The sequence below is a fragment of the Pseudorca crassidens genome, chromosome 11, assembly GCF_039906515.1.
Source record: "Pseudorca crassidens isolate mPseCra1 chromosome 11, mPseCra1.hap1, whole genome shotgun sequence".
Taxonomy (NCBI): domain Eukaryota; kingdom Metazoa; phylum Chordata; class Mammalia; order Artiodactyla; family Delphinidae; genus Pseudorca; species Pseudorca crassidens.
Window position 1 is genome coordinate 45,177,525 of NC_090306.1, and position 18,052 is coordinate 45,195,576.

An 18,052-nucleotide genomic window follows, 5' to 3' on the forward strand; every position below is an offset into this window, starting at 1 on the left:
GTAATTCAGGTTGCTTTGATCCTGTGCCTCCACCATCTTGCCACGAGGCATCCTCTGCCATCACCAAGGCAGGAAAAAAGCTGCTGGAGGGTCTTACATTAGCAAGTGAATGCACAGGCTCAAAAGGGACATTGTCGATTCCACTCACAGCCTATTAGACAAATTAACCACACAACGTCGCTTAGTTGCAAGAGAGCTGGAGAAGTATAATCCTCCATATGTCTGGAAGAGATAGAACTGAATACGGGTGGGCACAATAAGTCTCTAGCACAGACCTTTAGGGAGAAAACTATAAAATATTGAAGACATTAAAGAAATCTAAATAAACAGAAGATAGACCGTGTTTAAGGATTAGAAGATTCAATATTACAGAGGTATCAGTTTTCTTTAAATTGATCTACAGATTAAATAGAAGAGTCTCTTATAGGGTCGCAGACAGGTGTTCATTGCAAAGCTGGAGTCACCTGAAGGCTCAACTAGGCTGGATGCCTAAGGTGGCTCACTCCCATGATGCTGTTGATGCCGGCTGGAGGCTGGAAACTCAGCTGGGGCTGTCAACTATAGCACCTACAAGCTGGACTTCTCATAGCATGGTGGCTGCATCCTGAGAGGGAATAACTTGAGAGAGTGTCTGGAGAGTGACTTCCAAGGGGGAAGCTGAAAGGTTTCTGGTGATCCAGCTTCAGATGTCACACAGCATCACTTCTGCCATGAGCCCCTAAGACCAGCCAGGTTCAAGGGAAAGGTAAATAGAACACCTCCCAGTAGGAGAAGTGTCAAAGGATTTGTGGCCGTCTTCTGTCTGTCACATTTGACAAACATTCAAAATACCAATAGTTCAAAGGACCAAGAGTAGTCAAGACATTGTTAAAGGAGAAAAAGAAAGTGGGAATACTTGCTTTGGCAGACACCGTGATTCCTTTTAAAGCTTCAGTAATTAGGACAGTGTGATTTGGGCCCAGGTATAGACAAATAAACCAGGTGCCTTCTCTGTAGTTCCTTCATCTTTAACATATGGCTTCTGCCTCATGGTCCTAGATGATTGCTTTAGCGCCAGCTATAACGTCTGCAGCCAGAAGGCAAGATGGTGAAGATGAGAAGAACACACTCCCATTGCATTAAAGATACTTCTAGAAACTGAGCATACCATCTGCACTTACAAAGAGTCAATTTAGGCCAGAGCTTAATCACATAGTCATACTCAATGCAAGGATGGCTAGAAAATGTACTCTCTAGTTGGGTAGCCTGCATCCAGTGAGAGAATTCTATTACATACAGTCCACAAACACATGAAGAGATGTGCAACCATATTAGTTATTAGGGAAATGCAAATCAAGACCATAATGAGATACCACTTCACATCCTTCTAACTGGCAAAAATTAGAAGCCTGACAACACAAGAGTGGAAGAAGCCTCACAGGGTCTTTTACATTTACTGGGTTCTGTTATAAATGGTACAAACAATTTGGAAAACAAGTTTGCATTATCTCCTAAAATTGTATAATTAAATGATTTTTGTCTCAGCAATTCCACTCCTAGAATACTCTTGCATACACAATCATGCAAGAGCGTTTGATGAGAGGCTGGGCGGATTCAGGCCTGGGGCAGCGTGGACACTCTGGCCCCGGTCCGGTGGCGACGGCAGAGGCCAGAGGAGCTGCAGATTCCGAGGAACTGGAAAATGGCCTGCAGGAGATTGGAGGCAGCTGCACAGGAGCAGGGCTGCCTCCAGGTGAAGGCGAGCACCCTGGAATCCTGGAGCCGGGAGGAGCACGAAGGACAGACAGTGGCCAGGGGAGACCAAGTGTGGGGATTCCTCGGCTCAGCCTTGCTCCAGATGCACTGCGGGGGAATCTGGACATTTTAACCATACAGAGAATTGTTAGAAGATGCAAGTTGAAAAAGGAAGATTCCAACTGTGGTTTGGAACCCTCGTGTGCCAGCAAATGTAAACCTCTCATGGATGGAGGTGGGTGCCCACCTGCTCAAATAGCAGCCCGGTTTGTCCTCTCCGCCAGGTACTCCCATGGGCCTCTGCGCCAGAGCCAGGAGGATCCCGTCACTTCAGAAGAGCCTCCACATGTTATTACTCACCAGGCCTCCTTTCAAATGCATCTTGCCTGAGAAGATCAATTGCATTATTTAAAAGTTTAAGAAAATTCAGTATCAAACATCCTGTGAGGTTTGAGAATCCTGTGGCTTATGGACCCATAACTAGATGTAGCCCTGCTTTATACTTTTCCATTGTTTTATGGATGTATCCAGGGCTATGTACTCTTTTTAAACGAAAAGTCTTATTTTTATATTTAAAATGCACTATAATCTTCAACTGAATTTTACTAAATGCTAGTACCCAGTCTGTTCTGTGTGAGTCCCTAACTGAAGTTATCAGGCACAGGACCACTTTTATATTAAAATGGAAATTTCTCATTAAAAAAAGAAGAGTGTTTGGGACTTCCCTGGCGGTCCAGTGGTTAAGACTCCGCGTTTCCACTACAGGGGGGCGCGGGTGCGATCCCTAGTCAGGTAACTAAGATCTTGCATACCTCCATGCTGGATCAGAAAAAAAAAAAAGAAGAGTGTTCATAGCTGCACAATTTATAGTGGCAGAAACTTGGAAACCCCCCAAATATCCATCAATAAAGCAGCGTGATAACTGTGGTATATTCACACAATGGAGTGAATATACACATAGCAACAAAGATGACCGGACTGTAGCACCACACGACAATATGAGCGAACCTTAGCAATGTTATTCAGTGATAAAAGTAGACAGCAGAAGGCTACGTACAGCATTTACGTCCTTTAAGCTAAAATACTAGAATTATATATGTGTAATATACATAATATATATGCTTTGAAGGAATACCTAAAGATGCAATAAAACAATATATAAAGGAACAAAACAAAGGGCATGAAATTCAGGATTAGAGCTGCCTCGGATGGGGAGAGGCAGGGGATACATTGGGAAAATCACGTAGTGTATTGTCAAGTTCAAGCTTTCATTTGGAGGTGGTATTATGGGTATTTATTGCCTTGTTAAAAATAATTATCTAATTAATAAGCTAAATAAAAGCAGACTACACAGGCACCAATAATGAGAACGGGGGATTGCGATTAATCTGATCCAGCATATATGAGGTCTAAGAAAGAGAAAGAAAAAATTAAATCTACGTCAACAATAAGCAAAACAAAAACAAAAATATGAGACTTTAATTACAATAGCAAGGAAAACGATAAAGAATCTAGGAATCAACCTAACAATGAATGTATAAGACCTTGCTGGAGAAAATTTAACACTGCTGAAGAACATAAAGGAAAACCTGGAAAATGGATCTATACCATGTTTGTGGAGGAGAAAATTTAACATTGTGAGGCAGTCAACTTTCTCCAAATTAATCTATAAATTCAATGCAATTCCTATCAAAATGCCAGCAAATCTTTTCTAAAGAATTCAACAAACTTATCTGCAATTTTTTTTTTTTTTGGCTGTGTTGGGTCTTTGTTGCTGTGCGTGGGCTTTCTCTAGTTGTGGCAAGCAGGGGCTATTCTTTGTGGCGGTGCACAGGCTTCTCATTGCGGTGGCTTCTCTTGTTGCGGAGCACCAGCTCTAGGCGTGCAGGCTTCAGCAGTTGTGGCACGCGGGCTCAGTAGTTGTGGCTCGCGGGCTCGGTAGTTGTGGCACATGGGCTTAGTTGCTCCACGGCATGTGGGATCTTCCCAGACCAGGGCTTGAACCCGTGTCCCCTGCGTTGGCAGGCAGATTCTTGACCACTGCGCCACCAGGGAAGTCCTGCAATTTTATATGAAAGAATAAAAATCAATTTTGAAAAAGAAAATGAAATATGGAGAACTCACCCTATCAGGTAGTCAGACATACTACAAAGCTGGAGTAATAAAATCAGTGTTGCATCAGCACTGGAACAGTCTAGTAAAATGATATAAGAACTCAAACACAACATAAAACATTAAAGAACATTTGAAGTTTATATATGATAAAGATGATGCTACAAATCAGGGGAAAGAGAATTGTTTAATAGATGGGGTTATTTCACTAGTTGGAGAAAAGACTGGATCTTGTATTAGTCTGTTTGAGCTGCCATAACAAAATACCACAGACTGGGAAGCTTAAACCATAGAAATCTATTTTCTCACTGTTCTGGAGGCTGAAAGTCCAAGACCAAGATGCCAGCAGGGTTGGTTTCTGGTGAGAGCTCTCTCCTTGGCTTGTCGATGGCCTCTTCTCACTGTATCCTCACATGGTCTTTCCACTGTGCTCACACAGGGGTGGGGGAAGGGAGGAGAGAAAAAGAGAAAGACAGCGTGCTCTGGTGTCTCTCCCTTTTCTAAAAGGACAGCAGTCCTATTGGATTAGGGCCCCCTATGAACTCACTTAGTCTTAAGTACCTCCATAGTATCACTGTCTCCAAATACAGCCACGTTGGGGGTTAAGCCTTCCACATATGAATTGTAGGGGGACACAATTCAGTTCATAACAGCTCTCTTCCTCACACCATATATAAAAGTAAATTCCAGATGGATTAAAAACTAAATATTAAAAATAAAACTGCAAGAGTAATGAGAGATGAAGATCCTTGTGATCTTGGAGTGGGAAATTCTTCTTAAGCAAGGCCCAAAAGCACAAAGTATAAGGAGATTTTTTATGAATTTAACCACATCAAAATTCAGGATTTCTTTCGATGAAGTTCACCACAGATAAAGCTAACAGAAAGGTTTACGCTACAGTTGCCACCTTTAAAACCCATCTGACAATGGGTGTATTATCTAGAATATTAAAAGGAATTCCTGAAAACTCAATAAGAAAAAGACAGGAAATTCTAATAGAACATTGGACCCAGGCTATGAACAGGTGATTCACAGGAGGGGAAACAAGAACGACTATCAGGTATGTGGAGAGATGCTCACCTTGTTGATAACAAGAAAAATCCAATGTAAGATAGCAATATCCCCTTATAGTTCTGTACCATCAGATTGACAAACATTAGAAGGCCGAATAAGTACAAGGGTTTGTAATGATTTGGGAGACTTTTATGCACTGTTGGTGGGTGCACTGCAAAATAGGGAGCAATCCGACAGTACCTGGTCAATAAGTATGTATGTTCCCTAGGACCTAGCAGTCTCAGAGATGCTCTCTTTCAGGTCTACAACTAGATAGGTACAAGGATGCTCACTGCAGCATTACTTGCAATGGCATGAAGTTGGAGGCAACATGGGTGTTCATCACTGGAAGAGTAGATAAGTAATATGTGATGTATTCACACTATGGAATTCTATTCAGCAGGAATAAGAGGGAAGAAAGAAAGAGGTTAAAAGGTACACCTCACATATTTTATCAAGAGAGCAAAGATTGTTTTCGGGAGCCTCACCCATCAGACTGCTGCTTGCATTTCATTGGCCAAAATTGTGTCACCTGGTCACACCAAACTATAATAAAAGGTGACTAGAGAGAAGGGAGGTTATGGACAGGGATTCTATCATCTCATCAGTGATTTCTGACACATAACCTGGTAGATTTCTTCTAACTGCTGCATAGAGTCCATAGTGTGCATTCACCACATTTCACTGTGATGGCTACAGGTACAGCAGTCATCTTGTGACCATGAGGAAAAGTCAAGAGACTCCTAGAGAAGGCCCTGACAACATAGAGTCAACACCAACAGCTTCTTATGCCTGAACTTTTTATCCCGTATGAAGAATAAACCTCTATTTGTTTAAGCCACATGTGTCAGTTAGGGTTCAATTGCAGACAACAGAAATAAATCTGGCTAGTTTAAATGGAGAAGCAGGCTCTAGGTCCTGGAACAACTCCCAGCTTTGGGAGGCATGTGACCTCTGCCTATGATGGGGAAAACAACAGTCACTACTACAGGAAGCTGATGAATCAGGAAGCTGCTCACCAGGACCCTCCTGCATCTGTCATGACCTGTGACAGCAAAACGGATGTCCCATGCTACTTAGTTCTATTCCAGACTTATGCCTCACGCAAGAGCAGGACCTAAATCACAGATTCCTAGCTCACAAGAACCTGGGAGGTGTCATTTTAGCTTTCCAGCTTCTGTAGGTTTGGGTGGATGTTGAACTGCCAGAATGTGGCAGCCACCAACACCACTGAGGTCAGCTTTTGGTTACTTACAACCAAAGGCACTCATGACTGGCGCACTGCACAGAACGCAACAAGGCCAGATCCCCAAAACATAACGCTGAGTAAAAGGAACAAACACGATGAGCTCTGTAGCACGATCGAAGCTGTTACTTAAGACGGACACAAATCAACACTACCTTTTTCAATGAAGTGTACATTTTCAAGGATATGTGCGTCAATTGGTAAAGGAAAGGAGGAGGATGGGCTGTGGGGATCAGGGATGAAAGAGATAAACCAAATGAAGTAAAATAAAACAAGAGAGAGATCTTGTACAGTCTGATAGTGGGAGTGATATAAGTAGAGCAATATGATTGGCTCCATTTTCTACACCTGAGGTCCAAACCCAATTCATTAAGTTTGATATTTAATAGTAATTTAACTTAAAGAATACTTTAATAATAATTTATTAATTTAATAAATAATTGTAAATAAATGGTTTAATTTAAATGATTTAAGTATTAACACAATTTAAATATTTCATATTTAATTTACCACACCAGATTAATCCATTAAACTTAATATATCTTGATTTTTGTACCCCTAATTAAGCAATTCTTTATACTTTAATTTTCCCAGAACCTCAAAAAATAGATTCAGGTGACCCCTGGCACCCCACCTCCGTCCCAGTCCCTATTTAGTGAGATGTCTTCACCTGCACTCTCTCCCACCCCACCCCCACCCCCTCACCAAGCCCTGCTCCACCAAGGAGGAAGGGACTTCAGCTTTGGGGGCCGAGTTCCGAAACCTGGCAACGCTTCCATGGTCGAAGGGTCTGGTTCTACGGCAGCTAGTCTCCCCAGAAGGTCTAAGGTGAGCGCGTCGGCAGAGAGGCGGGTCTTACTCTCAGAGCCGCCTCCCCGGGGGAGGAGCCGCCCTGACTCGGGCCCCGCCCACCCCGGCCAGGCTCTTGGGGCGCGTGTTGGTCGGCTTGGAGAGGAGAGCAGCGTCCCCGCCCGCCCCCCGATCCCTAACAAGCCCGGCTTGATCCGGCTCAGCCCCGAGGTGTATGAGGCAGCTTTTTCTGTTAAGTCGCGCCATCTGTTACCTGCGTTGCTTCCTGGGGCTGTTAGTCCACCTCGAGACACTCCAGAGACCCGGTGTGTGTGCTCCCAGGAGTCTGGGGGGATGCTGTGGGCTCCAGGCTGGGCCCCAGCAATGACTGCCTCCTAGGGACCCTCCAAACCCCAGGTAAGGTCCCATGGGAAAGAGAAGACCGCCTCTCTTCCTTGACTCTCGCTAGGACCCTCACTTGCAGTGAACGACCTCGGCCGTCTTAGGGCTCTTGCCCTTCGGCCTCCCTGCCAGGGGCTTGTCCTCTCTTCAAGGTGGATGCGACGGGAGACTCCAGCGGGCAAAAGCTCTCCTCAGGGCCAGCTGCTGGGACCCCTCCCGGAATCCAGGGAGACTGTTCCCTTCATTCTGTGTTATAGATGCCAACTGCGTGAGGAGGGGAGACTCACCTTCTTGCCCCCAGGATGGAAGAGGAGGAACTGACACTGCAGAAGGGAGGGCTGGACGTCGCTGAGACCCTGTCCTGCCCCGACCACGAGACCTTTACCCCAAGCTGCGTGCTGGGCGCCCTGTACTGGGCCTGTTTCCACAATGACACTGCCCAGCTCCAAGCCATGCTGGACGATGGGGTCTCCCCAGAGGAGGCCACCCAGGTGGACAGCAATGGGAGGGTGAGCTACCCTGGGTGCTTCACAGGCCAGCAGGGGGCGCTCTGTGTCCTCACCACGCCACACTCGTCCTTAGAGAGTCTCAGGGTCAACAGCCACAGCCTGGGTCCTCAGGAGGAAGGGAGTGGGTGAGAGTGGGTCTTCACAGGGGCTGGAGCATCTCTGGGACAGTTGTGGGGTAGAAGGCACAGGGCCCCCGCAAGGAGCTCATGGAGGAAAGCACCGGGGCTGAGCTGTCCCTCCCCCAGACAGGCCTCATGGTCGCATGCTACCACGGCTTCCAAAGTGTTGTGGCCCTGCTCAGCCGCTGTCCTTTCCTGGATGTGAACCAGCAGGACAAAGAAGGAGACACAGCCCTCATGCTGGCTGCCCAAGCAGGTGAGAGGCTGCTAACCCCACCCTTTACCAAACCCCATCACCCCCCCACCCCAGACCCGGCCACAGTCCCACACTCTTTGCACCGACGTTCTCCCACCCCAGATGCTGCCTTGTTGGGGGGAGGGTGGGTTTGGGGCTTTGTCATCCCTTTCTTGGGTAGCTAAGCTCTGCCCTTGGTGCCCTGCAGGCCATGTGCCTCTGGTGAGTCTCCTGATCAACTACTATGCTGGCCTTGACCTGGAGCGCCGGGACCAGCGGGGGCTAACTGCGCTGATGAAGGCCGCCGTGCGGGACCGCTCTGAATGTGTGGCTGCCCTCCTCATGGCAGGTGCATGGGGCCTGAACCAGGATGTGTGGTCTCCAGTCCCTCCCCCACGCCTCCCCACCAGATACTAAATCAGCTGTCATAGTTGCAATGAGGAGAGAGGTGGAGATGGAAGATCAATCCAGGCTGACTTCCTGGAGGAGGAGAGTGTGCTGGGGCTTCTCACAAGCAACAAAGTCCAGCTATTGATAGCTCTATTTGCATTGCGAATGGCGGTCCCAGAAAAGAAAGCTTGGGAGGGTAACCTAGACCAGCTGGAGAACCTAATACAAAGAAGGCTGGTAACTGGAACCAGACTCCTAAGTTCTCATCCCAGCTCTGCCCCCAGCTGAGTGACCGTGGGCAAACAGCTTCCCTCTCTGGGCCTCACCAGTGTAAGATGAGAGTGATGGCTTTCTCTGGGCTGATCTCCAGCTCTGACGAGCCAGGGTTCCAGGAATGCAGTGATGGGTAGTTGAGACGTGTGGCCGTGTAGAGTTGTTCTGGGGTGAAGTCCACACTGTCTGTGGAGTCTCGGGCCCTCATTACTCCCTGAGGTGGGGCTGCCCTCTGTTGTTCACTCTGGGGGACCCCAGCCTCCAGCTTTTCCCTTTCCCATCCCGTCACACTGGGTTTGGGGTGAGAAGGGAGGAAGCTCTACACCCCCTCCTTTGTCTCAGAGTGACTGCCACTCCCCTCGCGCCCAGGATTAGGGGTGTGTGGTGGTGCAGAGAAGAACCAGGAGTGGGAACCATGAGAATCCCCGCTCCACCTGCTCCAGAGGGTACAGCTCGCTCCCCACTCGTCCTGGGCAAACGTCACACCAGCCCTCTGGTCAGTGCCTTGGCTCAGGAGGTCTCTTCTTCTCCAGCTTTGGAGATACCCCCCCCCCCCGACACACACACAGTAGGTCTCTGTGAAGTCTTTTCCCCTCGCTGGACTCCAATTTCTCTATCAGTCCTAAACCGGAAGTTGGGATCTGGGACTGGTACTGTCTCTGGGCTGTAGCCACAGAGGGGCCCCAGCTTCCAGCTGCAACAGGACGGGACTCTGTGGCTTTGCATGTAACCCCAATCAGTCCTGCTGCTAAAGAATCTGCCCTTCTGCAAGTCACCAATCCCTGTCCTACCCCATGTCACCCCGTCCCTGTCCCCAGGTGCCGACCTGACTGCAGTGGATCCTGTCAGGGGCAAGACAGCCCTGGAGTGGGCATTTCTGACCGACAGCTTCGACACGGTGCAAAGGATCCAGCAGCTGCTGCGGCGGCCCCAAGTGGAGCAGCTCAGCCATCATTACCAGCCTGAGTGGCCAGCCTTGCCCGGGCTTGTGGCACAGGCCCAGGCTCAGGCCGCCCCGTCTTTCCTAGAACGACTTCAGGCCACCTTGAGCCTCCCCTTCGCGCAGTCTCCTCAGGAGGGGGGTGTCCTGGACCACCTTGTGACCGTCACGACCAGCCTGGCGAGTCCTTTCCTCACCACTGCCTGCCACACCCTGTGCCCTGACCACCCACCTGCACTGGGCACTCGAAGCAAGTCTGTGCCAGAGCTGCTAGGCACTGCCCCGCCCCCTCCCCCAGTACCCCAACTCCCCCAGGAAGTCCCTGGCCCCCGGGTCTTCATCCCCTACCAGAGCCCTCAGGGTGTACTGAGCATGTGCTATCAGTGGCTCCAGCCCAGAGATAGTACCAGCCCCAGGCCCCAAGCCCCTAAGATCCTCCTCTCCAAGGCACCCTCATCTGGCGTTCAGTGGAAGCCAGAGCCCAGGCCTGCAGGGAATCGAAGGCTGTCCCTTCCTGTCTGGAGATACCAGGAGCTCAGGATGGAGAGGAGGAGGCAGGAGGAGGCCAGGCTGGCACAGAGCCAGGGGACGAAGGGATAGGCCGGGCTGGGACTAGGTAATCAGGCCCCTCCCTGAGGCTCCTTTGCCCTCTAGAGCCCCTTCTGCCTTCCCATCCACCTCTGTCTAAGTGACTGTACTCTCAGCCTGTGTACAAGGTTATTCATACAGCATTGTTTGCAACAGTAAAAGGGTGGAAACAGCCTAGGTGTCCATCAAAAGGGGACTGGCTAAATTGATTCTGAGTGTAAATACTGCACACCCGTATGATGTATTCTATACAGTGGCAAAACAAGAGTAAGGAAGCTCTTTATGTTCTCATGTGAAACTATCTTCAAGATGTATTAAGTGGAAAAAACCCCCAAACAAGGGGTGGAACAGTGTGTATGGCATGCTACTATCTGTCAAAGTACAATCTGCACCAGGATAAACTCGACTAATACAGATATGTAGTGAGTACCAAGATTTATTAACTACTTAATGAGCAAACCAGCCGCATGGATCAAAGGAAGAAATGAAAAACTATTATAGACATTCAGGGGAAAAAAGAATGCTTGAATAAGATTGCAAAGATAGATACAAAAATATCAATTCCTACCTGGCAATAAAACCATAACTGTTTTTTTTTCCTACCAGACAAAAATAATTTGCTATTTATCAATCTTCTACAAGTTAACCTCTTAACTTTATAGTCTGCGCACTAATCAATAGTAAATCGTATAGCAAACTTAGTTACTTCCCCTGAATGACCCATAGGTGGGGTTATTAGCCAATGATCTAAAATATCTTTGAAAGGGCACTTAGTGATTTTTTGGTGTGCCTTATTTACAAGTTTTGGGTATTTTTTCTTAACATATTTGTTGCATAGATATGTTTGCTTGCTTATTTGTGATAATGAAAGCAACCACTTGTAAGGTGCTTACTATATTCATTAATACATTTAACTCCCAATAATCCTATGAGGATTTTATCTTTGAGGACACAGGGTACAGAGAGGGTTAGGAATTGCCCAGGTTCACACAGCTAGAAACTGACAGAGATCAAGATTGAGAGCCAGCCATTCCAGTTGTAGGGGCCAGACTCTTAACACCAAGCCATGCTGCCTCACAGCACCTTTCTGGAAAGAGACATGACAGTATTTTAGGGAAGAACACTGAGCAGCTGATGAAGGGTGGGAGGGAGACTTTTCACTAAGTATCTTCTTGAAACTTTAGGCCTTTTTAAAAAACAAACTGAATTTTTTCAAACAGTCGTAGATTTACAGAAAAGTTGTGAAGGTCATGCAGAGAGTTTGCATGTACCCCATACCCAGTGTCCTCTTTTATTAACATGAGTGTAGTACATTTGTTACAATTAATGAACGAATGTTAATACATTACTATTAATAAAATCCATTCTTAATTCAGGTTTCCTTAGTTTTTTCCTAATATCCTTTTTCTGTCTAGAATTCCTTTCAGGACACCACATTACATTTAGTCATCATGTTTCCATAGATTCCTCTCGAATGTGACAGTTTTCTCAGGTTTTCCTTGTTTCTGATGACCTAGACAGTTTTGAGGAGGGTTGGTCAGATATTTTGTAGACTGTCCCTCAGGTGGGATTTGTCTGATGTTTTTCTGAAGAGATGAGGGTTATGGGTTTTGGGGAGGAAGATGTACCATTCTCCTCACATCATATTCAGGGTACCTCCTACGCACATGACTTGATCACCTGGCTGAGGTGGTGTTTGTCAGGTTTCTCCACTGTTATGCTCCTCTTTTTACCCCCTTTCTATATTGCACTCTTCAGAAGGAAGTCATTATATGAAGCCCACACTTAAGGAGTGGGGAGTTATACTTCGTCTCCTTGGGGGTGGAGTACCTACATAAATTATTTGGAATTCTGTACAGAATGTTTCAACTTTTTAGTCAAGTATTACCAAATTTTGAAAGACTTGAAAATAAATCTGCTCTTGTGTCCATCAAAAGATGAATGCATAAAGAAGATGTGTTATATATATATACATATACACACACACAATGGAATACTACTCAGCCATAAAAATAAAATTTTGCCATTTGCAACAACATGGACGGACTTGGAGGGCATTATGCTAAGTGAGATAAATCAGACAGAGAAAGACAAACACTGCATGATATCACTTACTTGTGGAATCATAAAAAGTAAAACAAACTAGTGAATATAACAAAAAAGAAACAGACTCACAGATATAGAGAAAAAACTAGTGGCTACCTGTGGGGAGAGGGAAGGCGGAGGAGCAAGATAGGGTTAGGCGATTAAGAGGTACATACTACCATGTATAAAATAAATAAGGGCTTCCCTGGTGGCGCAGTGGTTGGGAGTCCGCCTGCCGATGCAGGGGACACGGGTTTGTGCCCCAGTCCGGGAAGATCCCACATGCCGCGGAGCAGCTGGGCCCGTGAGCCATGGCCGCTGAGACTGCGCGTCCGGAGCCTGTGCTCCGCAACGGGAGAGGCCACAGCAGTGAGAGGCCCACGTACCGCAAAACAAAAACAAAAACAAAACAAAACAAAAAAAATAAATAAGCTACAAGGATATATTGTACAACACAGGGAATATAGCCAGTACTTTATAATAACTGTAAATGGGATATAACCTTTAAAATTGTGGATTACTATGTCCTACAACTGAAATTTATATAATATTGTAATCAACTATACCTCAGTTAAAAATAAATAAGTAAAACACATCTGTTCTTTGAATAGAGGAAAACATACACACACACACACACACACACACACACACACACACACTGAGGTGACAATGATATTAGGGTTAGATAGTGTGTGGTTTCCCCCAGAGGGTTCTGAAGGCAACTGTGGTGAACCAGAATGGGTTCAAGGTTAACTTTGCCATTTTCTACCTGTGTGATCCTGAATAAGACACTTAAGTTTCCCTTGCCTCCTTTCTCATCTGTTAACTGGGGGCAAACAGGGTTATTGGAAAGACCCACTAACTAATGTGGGTAAAAAGGCTCTGTAAACCGTTAAGTGCTGTCGAGAGGTGAGGAGCTCTGGAAGGGCCCTGGGGAACCGAGTTTGACCGAGTTGCTTCGGAACCTCTGGGATGGAGCTAGAGTTCCTTCCTCCCCACCCACTGCTGAAATCAGAGCACGTGAAGCCAGCCCTGGCCCTGGGCACTGCAGCCAGGTAAAGAAACTCCATCTCCAGGCTTGGAACAGCATGGAAGTTACATGCTTCAGCCTGAGAGTTGGCCTGGGACCTTGGGCGAGTTACTGGACCTTTCTGAGCCTCAAGGCTCTTATATGTAGAGTGGAGTGTCACCAAAGTGCTGTTGTGGGAATTAATTGAGCTAATGCAGCACTCCGCACCGTGCCTGGCCTTAATGTCATCATTATCCTATGTAATCCTCACGACCTTCCTCGTTTACAGCTGAGGAAACTGAGGCTATGAGGTTAAGGTACTTGCCCAAGGTCACCAGCTGGTAAGTGGCTAAGTGGTACTTGGAGTTCAAGTCTGTCGGATTCTGAAGCCCGTGTCCGTTCCGTGGCAGCACGCCCGGACTCCGCCCACAGCCTAGGCTCCCTGGTTCTTGGAACCTCTCCCTCCCACTTCCAACCAGTTTGAGTTTTACAAGGGTGCAGGGGTGACCATGGCACCCTCAGGGCCAGAGAACTATCCCTCTGCGGCTCTCCCTCCAGGCTCGCTGGCTTGGGGTAGATCTGGGCTGGCAGGTGGTAACGCCTTGTCCATGGGTCAGACAACAGTTTCCAGCAGAGGGAGCCTCTCCACCTTGGAGAAGACCCACCCCTCCATCCCTGACCATCTCCAGGGCCACTAGAGTCCTAGGCCGAGCCATCTCTCTCTCCTCTAACAGCTCCTGACAGCCTTTCAGGCCACCAGCAAGGAAAGAAGTCTAGTGGGCTGCCCTAAGTCCACGTGTCCACTAGCACCCCCAGCCTGGCTCCTGCGGCTTCCAAACTGAGGCCCTGTCAGCAGAGGCCAAGGAACCCAGGACAAGGTCCCTGGTGGTGAAGAGCACAGGCCACGTCAAAGCCGCTCTGCTACGGCCCACAGACGTGGGTTTGAATCCTGACCCTGCCTCTTATCTCTGTGACCAGGTCCCCTCCCAGCCTCGGTCTCCTCCTCTGTAACATCTAATGGTGATAATATTTAATCGCTACTTCCCAGAGTTGTTGTGCGGCCTGAACAGCGGGAGGCCTGCGAGGCAAGGAGCACCGCCTGGCTCACGGTCACCCGGTAAACAGCAGCTTTTGTTACTGTGCTGGGCGGCAACGGGTAAGGAAACGACCAAGGGGGCAGTTCCGCAGAGGAGGCCAGCGGACGTGTCCTTGGAACCCCATGGCCTCCCCTGTGATTCTACGATATTATTCTGGTGGCCCCTGAAGTGAAAACACACACTTATCCCGGACAGCCTTCTCAGGCCGGCTCCCACTCAGCTCTGCAGCCCAGCGCCCCCAAGCCCGGCCCACTCCCCATTACCATAGCGCTGATGGTACCTGGCAGACAGGGGCTTCTACAGAGGGGACTGCAAGGTTGGCTGTCCTGACGCACACTGGGATGTCAGCCAGGCTGTGGGGACTCCTGGGGAACCCTCCCCTCACTCCTGCGAGGGCAGAAACCGTGTCTGTCTCCCTAACCCCTATAGGTCTGTGCCGGACCCATACAGGCTCAATAAAGAAAAGAACAGAGTTCAGGCTCCACCAAGGTCTGGGATGCTTAGAGAGGCCATTAGCATCTCCCTCTTCTTTTTAGGGGCTGCCCTGGTTCCAGGAGTGGCCGTGACCCTGGTTCTTCCAGGGCACAGCCTAGGAAACACCTATTGGGTCAAGAGAAGTCAAGGGAGTACCTATATGTGGGGAGGACAGAAGGACAAGCGGGAGCTCATTTGTGTGTGTCCCCTTTTTCCCAAACTGGGGCATCTTGACAGGATTCCCTCCTCTCTGGCAGTCGTACTTTCCAAATGGTTGAAAACATCTATGTACCTTCCATCACACCAGCCACCAGGCCAGCCGTGCCTCTCCTCCTCAGAGGGACCACGACTTCTCATGGTTAAGGAAGATAACTGCGTTTGAAGGGAGGACTTGAGGACAAGGCTTGGGGTTGGATGGACTCTGTAACATCCCTCAGAGTCACACAGGCAACGTCACATGTGGACACAGGGTCAGCCAGGGGCCCTAGGGGCCTGCAGGCTCACAGGCACAGAAGTACACACAGGCCCACTGGTCCACAAACATCTAGTCCCATACAGAGAGGCCAGCCATACAAGCACATATAAACACACCCCATCACACAGGTGCACAAACACACAGGTTCACTGACAAAGGAAAAAATAAAGACAGGGTCCCCCCACTCCCTGAGGTTCCTGGCCCCTCCCCTGCCCTTCCTATCCCCTGTGCCCCCAGCATGTTGCAGTCCCCTGTCCAACCGGCTCCATACATAGCCTGTATGACGGTGCTCGAGGCTGCAGAGTCTGTCTAAACGTTGGGAGCAGCAGTTAGGGGGTTGAGGGAGCGCCAAGCCTGACCCTCGAGTCCTCCCCACAGACCTAGGTATCATCCGTAACTATGAAATCCATGGTCCCGCTCAGGGAAAGGAGAGAGGTGGTGGGGACTTCCCTGGTGGTCCAGTGGTAAAGAATCCACCTTCCAATGCAGGGGACGTGTGTTTGATCCCTGGCCGGGGAACTAATATCCTACATGCTGCAGGGCAACTAAGCCCATGCGCCACAACTATTGACCTCGCGCGCCTCAACTACAGAGCCCACATGCCCTGGAGCCTGCGCACCACAACTAGAGAGAGAAAACCCACACGCCACAGCTAGAGAGTAGCCTGCGATCTGCAAAGAAGAGCCCACGCGCCGCAGCAAAAAAGATCCCTCATGCCTCAGTGAGGATCCCGCATGCCTGAACAAGGATCCCGCATGTTACAAAGAACCGCCACAGCGAAAGAAAGAAAGAAAAGAAAGAAAGAAAGAAAGAAAGAGAGAAAGAGAGAAAGAAAGAAAGAAAGAAAGAAAGAAAGGAGAGAGGTGGGCAGCTAAAGCCTAAATCCTTCTTTGTGGTTGTTTCCTCCAGACCAAGCTTGGCTACCCCCCATCCCCTACATCCTACATCTGTGATTTGCCCTTGGGGACAAGGGGCAGAGGCCTGCAGATGAGGGAGTCTTGGAGACAAGAGCTCTCTGAGAGCCCTCAGTGCCAGGCCCCCTGGCGCTGGGAAGGGCAGAGCCTAGGCACGGATGCTGGAGGGGTAGGAAAGGGGCAGGATTTGTGGCATTTCCCCTCCAGCTGGAAACAAAGGCACATTCCTGTGTCCAGCTCCAGCAATCTGGTCCCACCCACCCGAGTGGCTGGAGCTGAAGGAAATCCCGCTGGCCTCTGGCCTCACCCGGCCACTCAGCCTCTCTTTCAAACAGTGTCTGTCCCAGCCGGGGCCATTACCAGCTCTCAAATCCTGGGGACCCCCTCCTTGTCCAAATAACAAGCCCTCTCCATTGGGGATGGTTCCTTTAACTCCTCAGACTCTCTCCTCAAGCAGCAAGGGTCCCTGCAGTACCACCCAAGAGACTGCCAGGCCCTGCTCATGCTTAAAGTGGGCAAAAGTCTTGATGCCCCTGGGAACTGCTGTGACATCCAAAACGCTCAGCCAGACCCTCAGCACATCTTCAAGTCCTGAGATTCAGTGGAACATCCCCCCAAAACTAGATCATTCACCTCAGCTAGTGGACACATCTTCCTTTATTGCAGCAAAATGGCAACTCTAGGGAAGAGTGGAGGTACCATGCTCTGACTTGGTGAAGAGTCAAGAGATACTGTGTGATACCAACAGAACAAGAACTGAAGGTATATTATTAAATTTACAAAAGAATAACATATGATCAATAATTAGAAGGGAGAGAACCTAAATGACCCAAATTCCGAAGCTTTTAAATCTAGAGATAGGGCTTCCCTGGTGGCACAGTGGTTGAGAGTCCGCCTGCCGATGCAGGGGACACGGGTTCGTGCCCTGGTCCGGGAGGATCCCACATGCCGCGGAGTGGCTGGGCCCGTGAGCCATGGCCGCTGAGCCTGCACGTCTGGAGCCTGTGCTCCGCAACGGGAGAGGCCACAGCAGTGAGAGGCCCGCGTACCGCAAAAAAATAAATAAATAAATCTAGCGATAGCAGAAAGACAAATACTGCATGGGATCCCTTACACGTGGAATCTAAAAACAAGTCAAACTCATAGAAACTGAGAGTAGAAAAGTGCTTGCCAGAGGCCGAGGGGTGAAGAAACAGGGATAGGTTGGTAAAGGGTACAAACTTTCAGCTGTAAGGTGAATAAGGTCTGAGGATCTAACATATAACATGGTGACTATGAAACTGAGTCCCCCTAAAACCGAGTTCCCTTACCAAGTTTATGATTAATCTCTTTATCCAAAATTTATTCCCTTTCTGGTCCCCTCTGACCTCAATCCTGTGCTAACTGAACACTAATCAACCAGAGTCAGGTGACTAAAATTGCAGTTGTTGATAACATCGTTCATGACTAAAATTGCGATTATAAATATCACCATTAATGTACAAACCTTAGGCTGTTTCTCTGAGGCAAGATCAGCTAACAGACCCCTAATCCATGCACCAACTAGCCAGAGAATCATAAACCAGAAACATCCTGACTCTCGAAACTACGATTAAGAAATGTCACAGA

The 18,052-nt window shown here is 48.3% G+C and overlaps 1 protein-coding gene and 1 pseudogene across 2 annotated transcripts; both read left to right on the forward strand.

Annotated features, from left to right (window-relative positions):
* The first annotated feature begins 1,028 nt into the window (after positions 1-1,028).
* Positions 1,029-1,886, forward strand: LOC137202910 (uncharacterized protein C10orf143-like; annotated as a pseudogene).
* Positions 1,887-7,597: 5,711 nt separating this feature from the next.
* ANKRD33 (ankyrin repeat domain 33) lies at positions 7,598-11,051 on the forward strand. 2 transcript variants are annotated; one of them, XM_067698660.1, is made up of 4 exons: positions 7,598-7,845; positions 8,095-8,220; positions 8,408-8,548; positions 9,681-11,051. In XM_067698660.1, the coding sequence occupies exons 2-4, from the start codon at positions 8,100-8,102 to the stop codon at positions 10,400-10,402; spliced, it is 984 nt and encodes a 327-aa protein (XP_067554761.1). In that variant the 5' UTR covers positions 7,598-7,845; positions 8,095-8,099; the 3' UTR covers positions 10,403-11,051. The 2 variants fall into 2 exon arrangements, with proteins under 2 accessions (XP_067554761.1, XP_067554762.1); XM_067698661.1 differs by lacking the exon at positions 7,598-7,845 and having other exon boundaries at positions 8,091-8,220.
* The last annotated feature ends 7,001 nt before the right edge of the window (positions 11,052-18,052 follow it).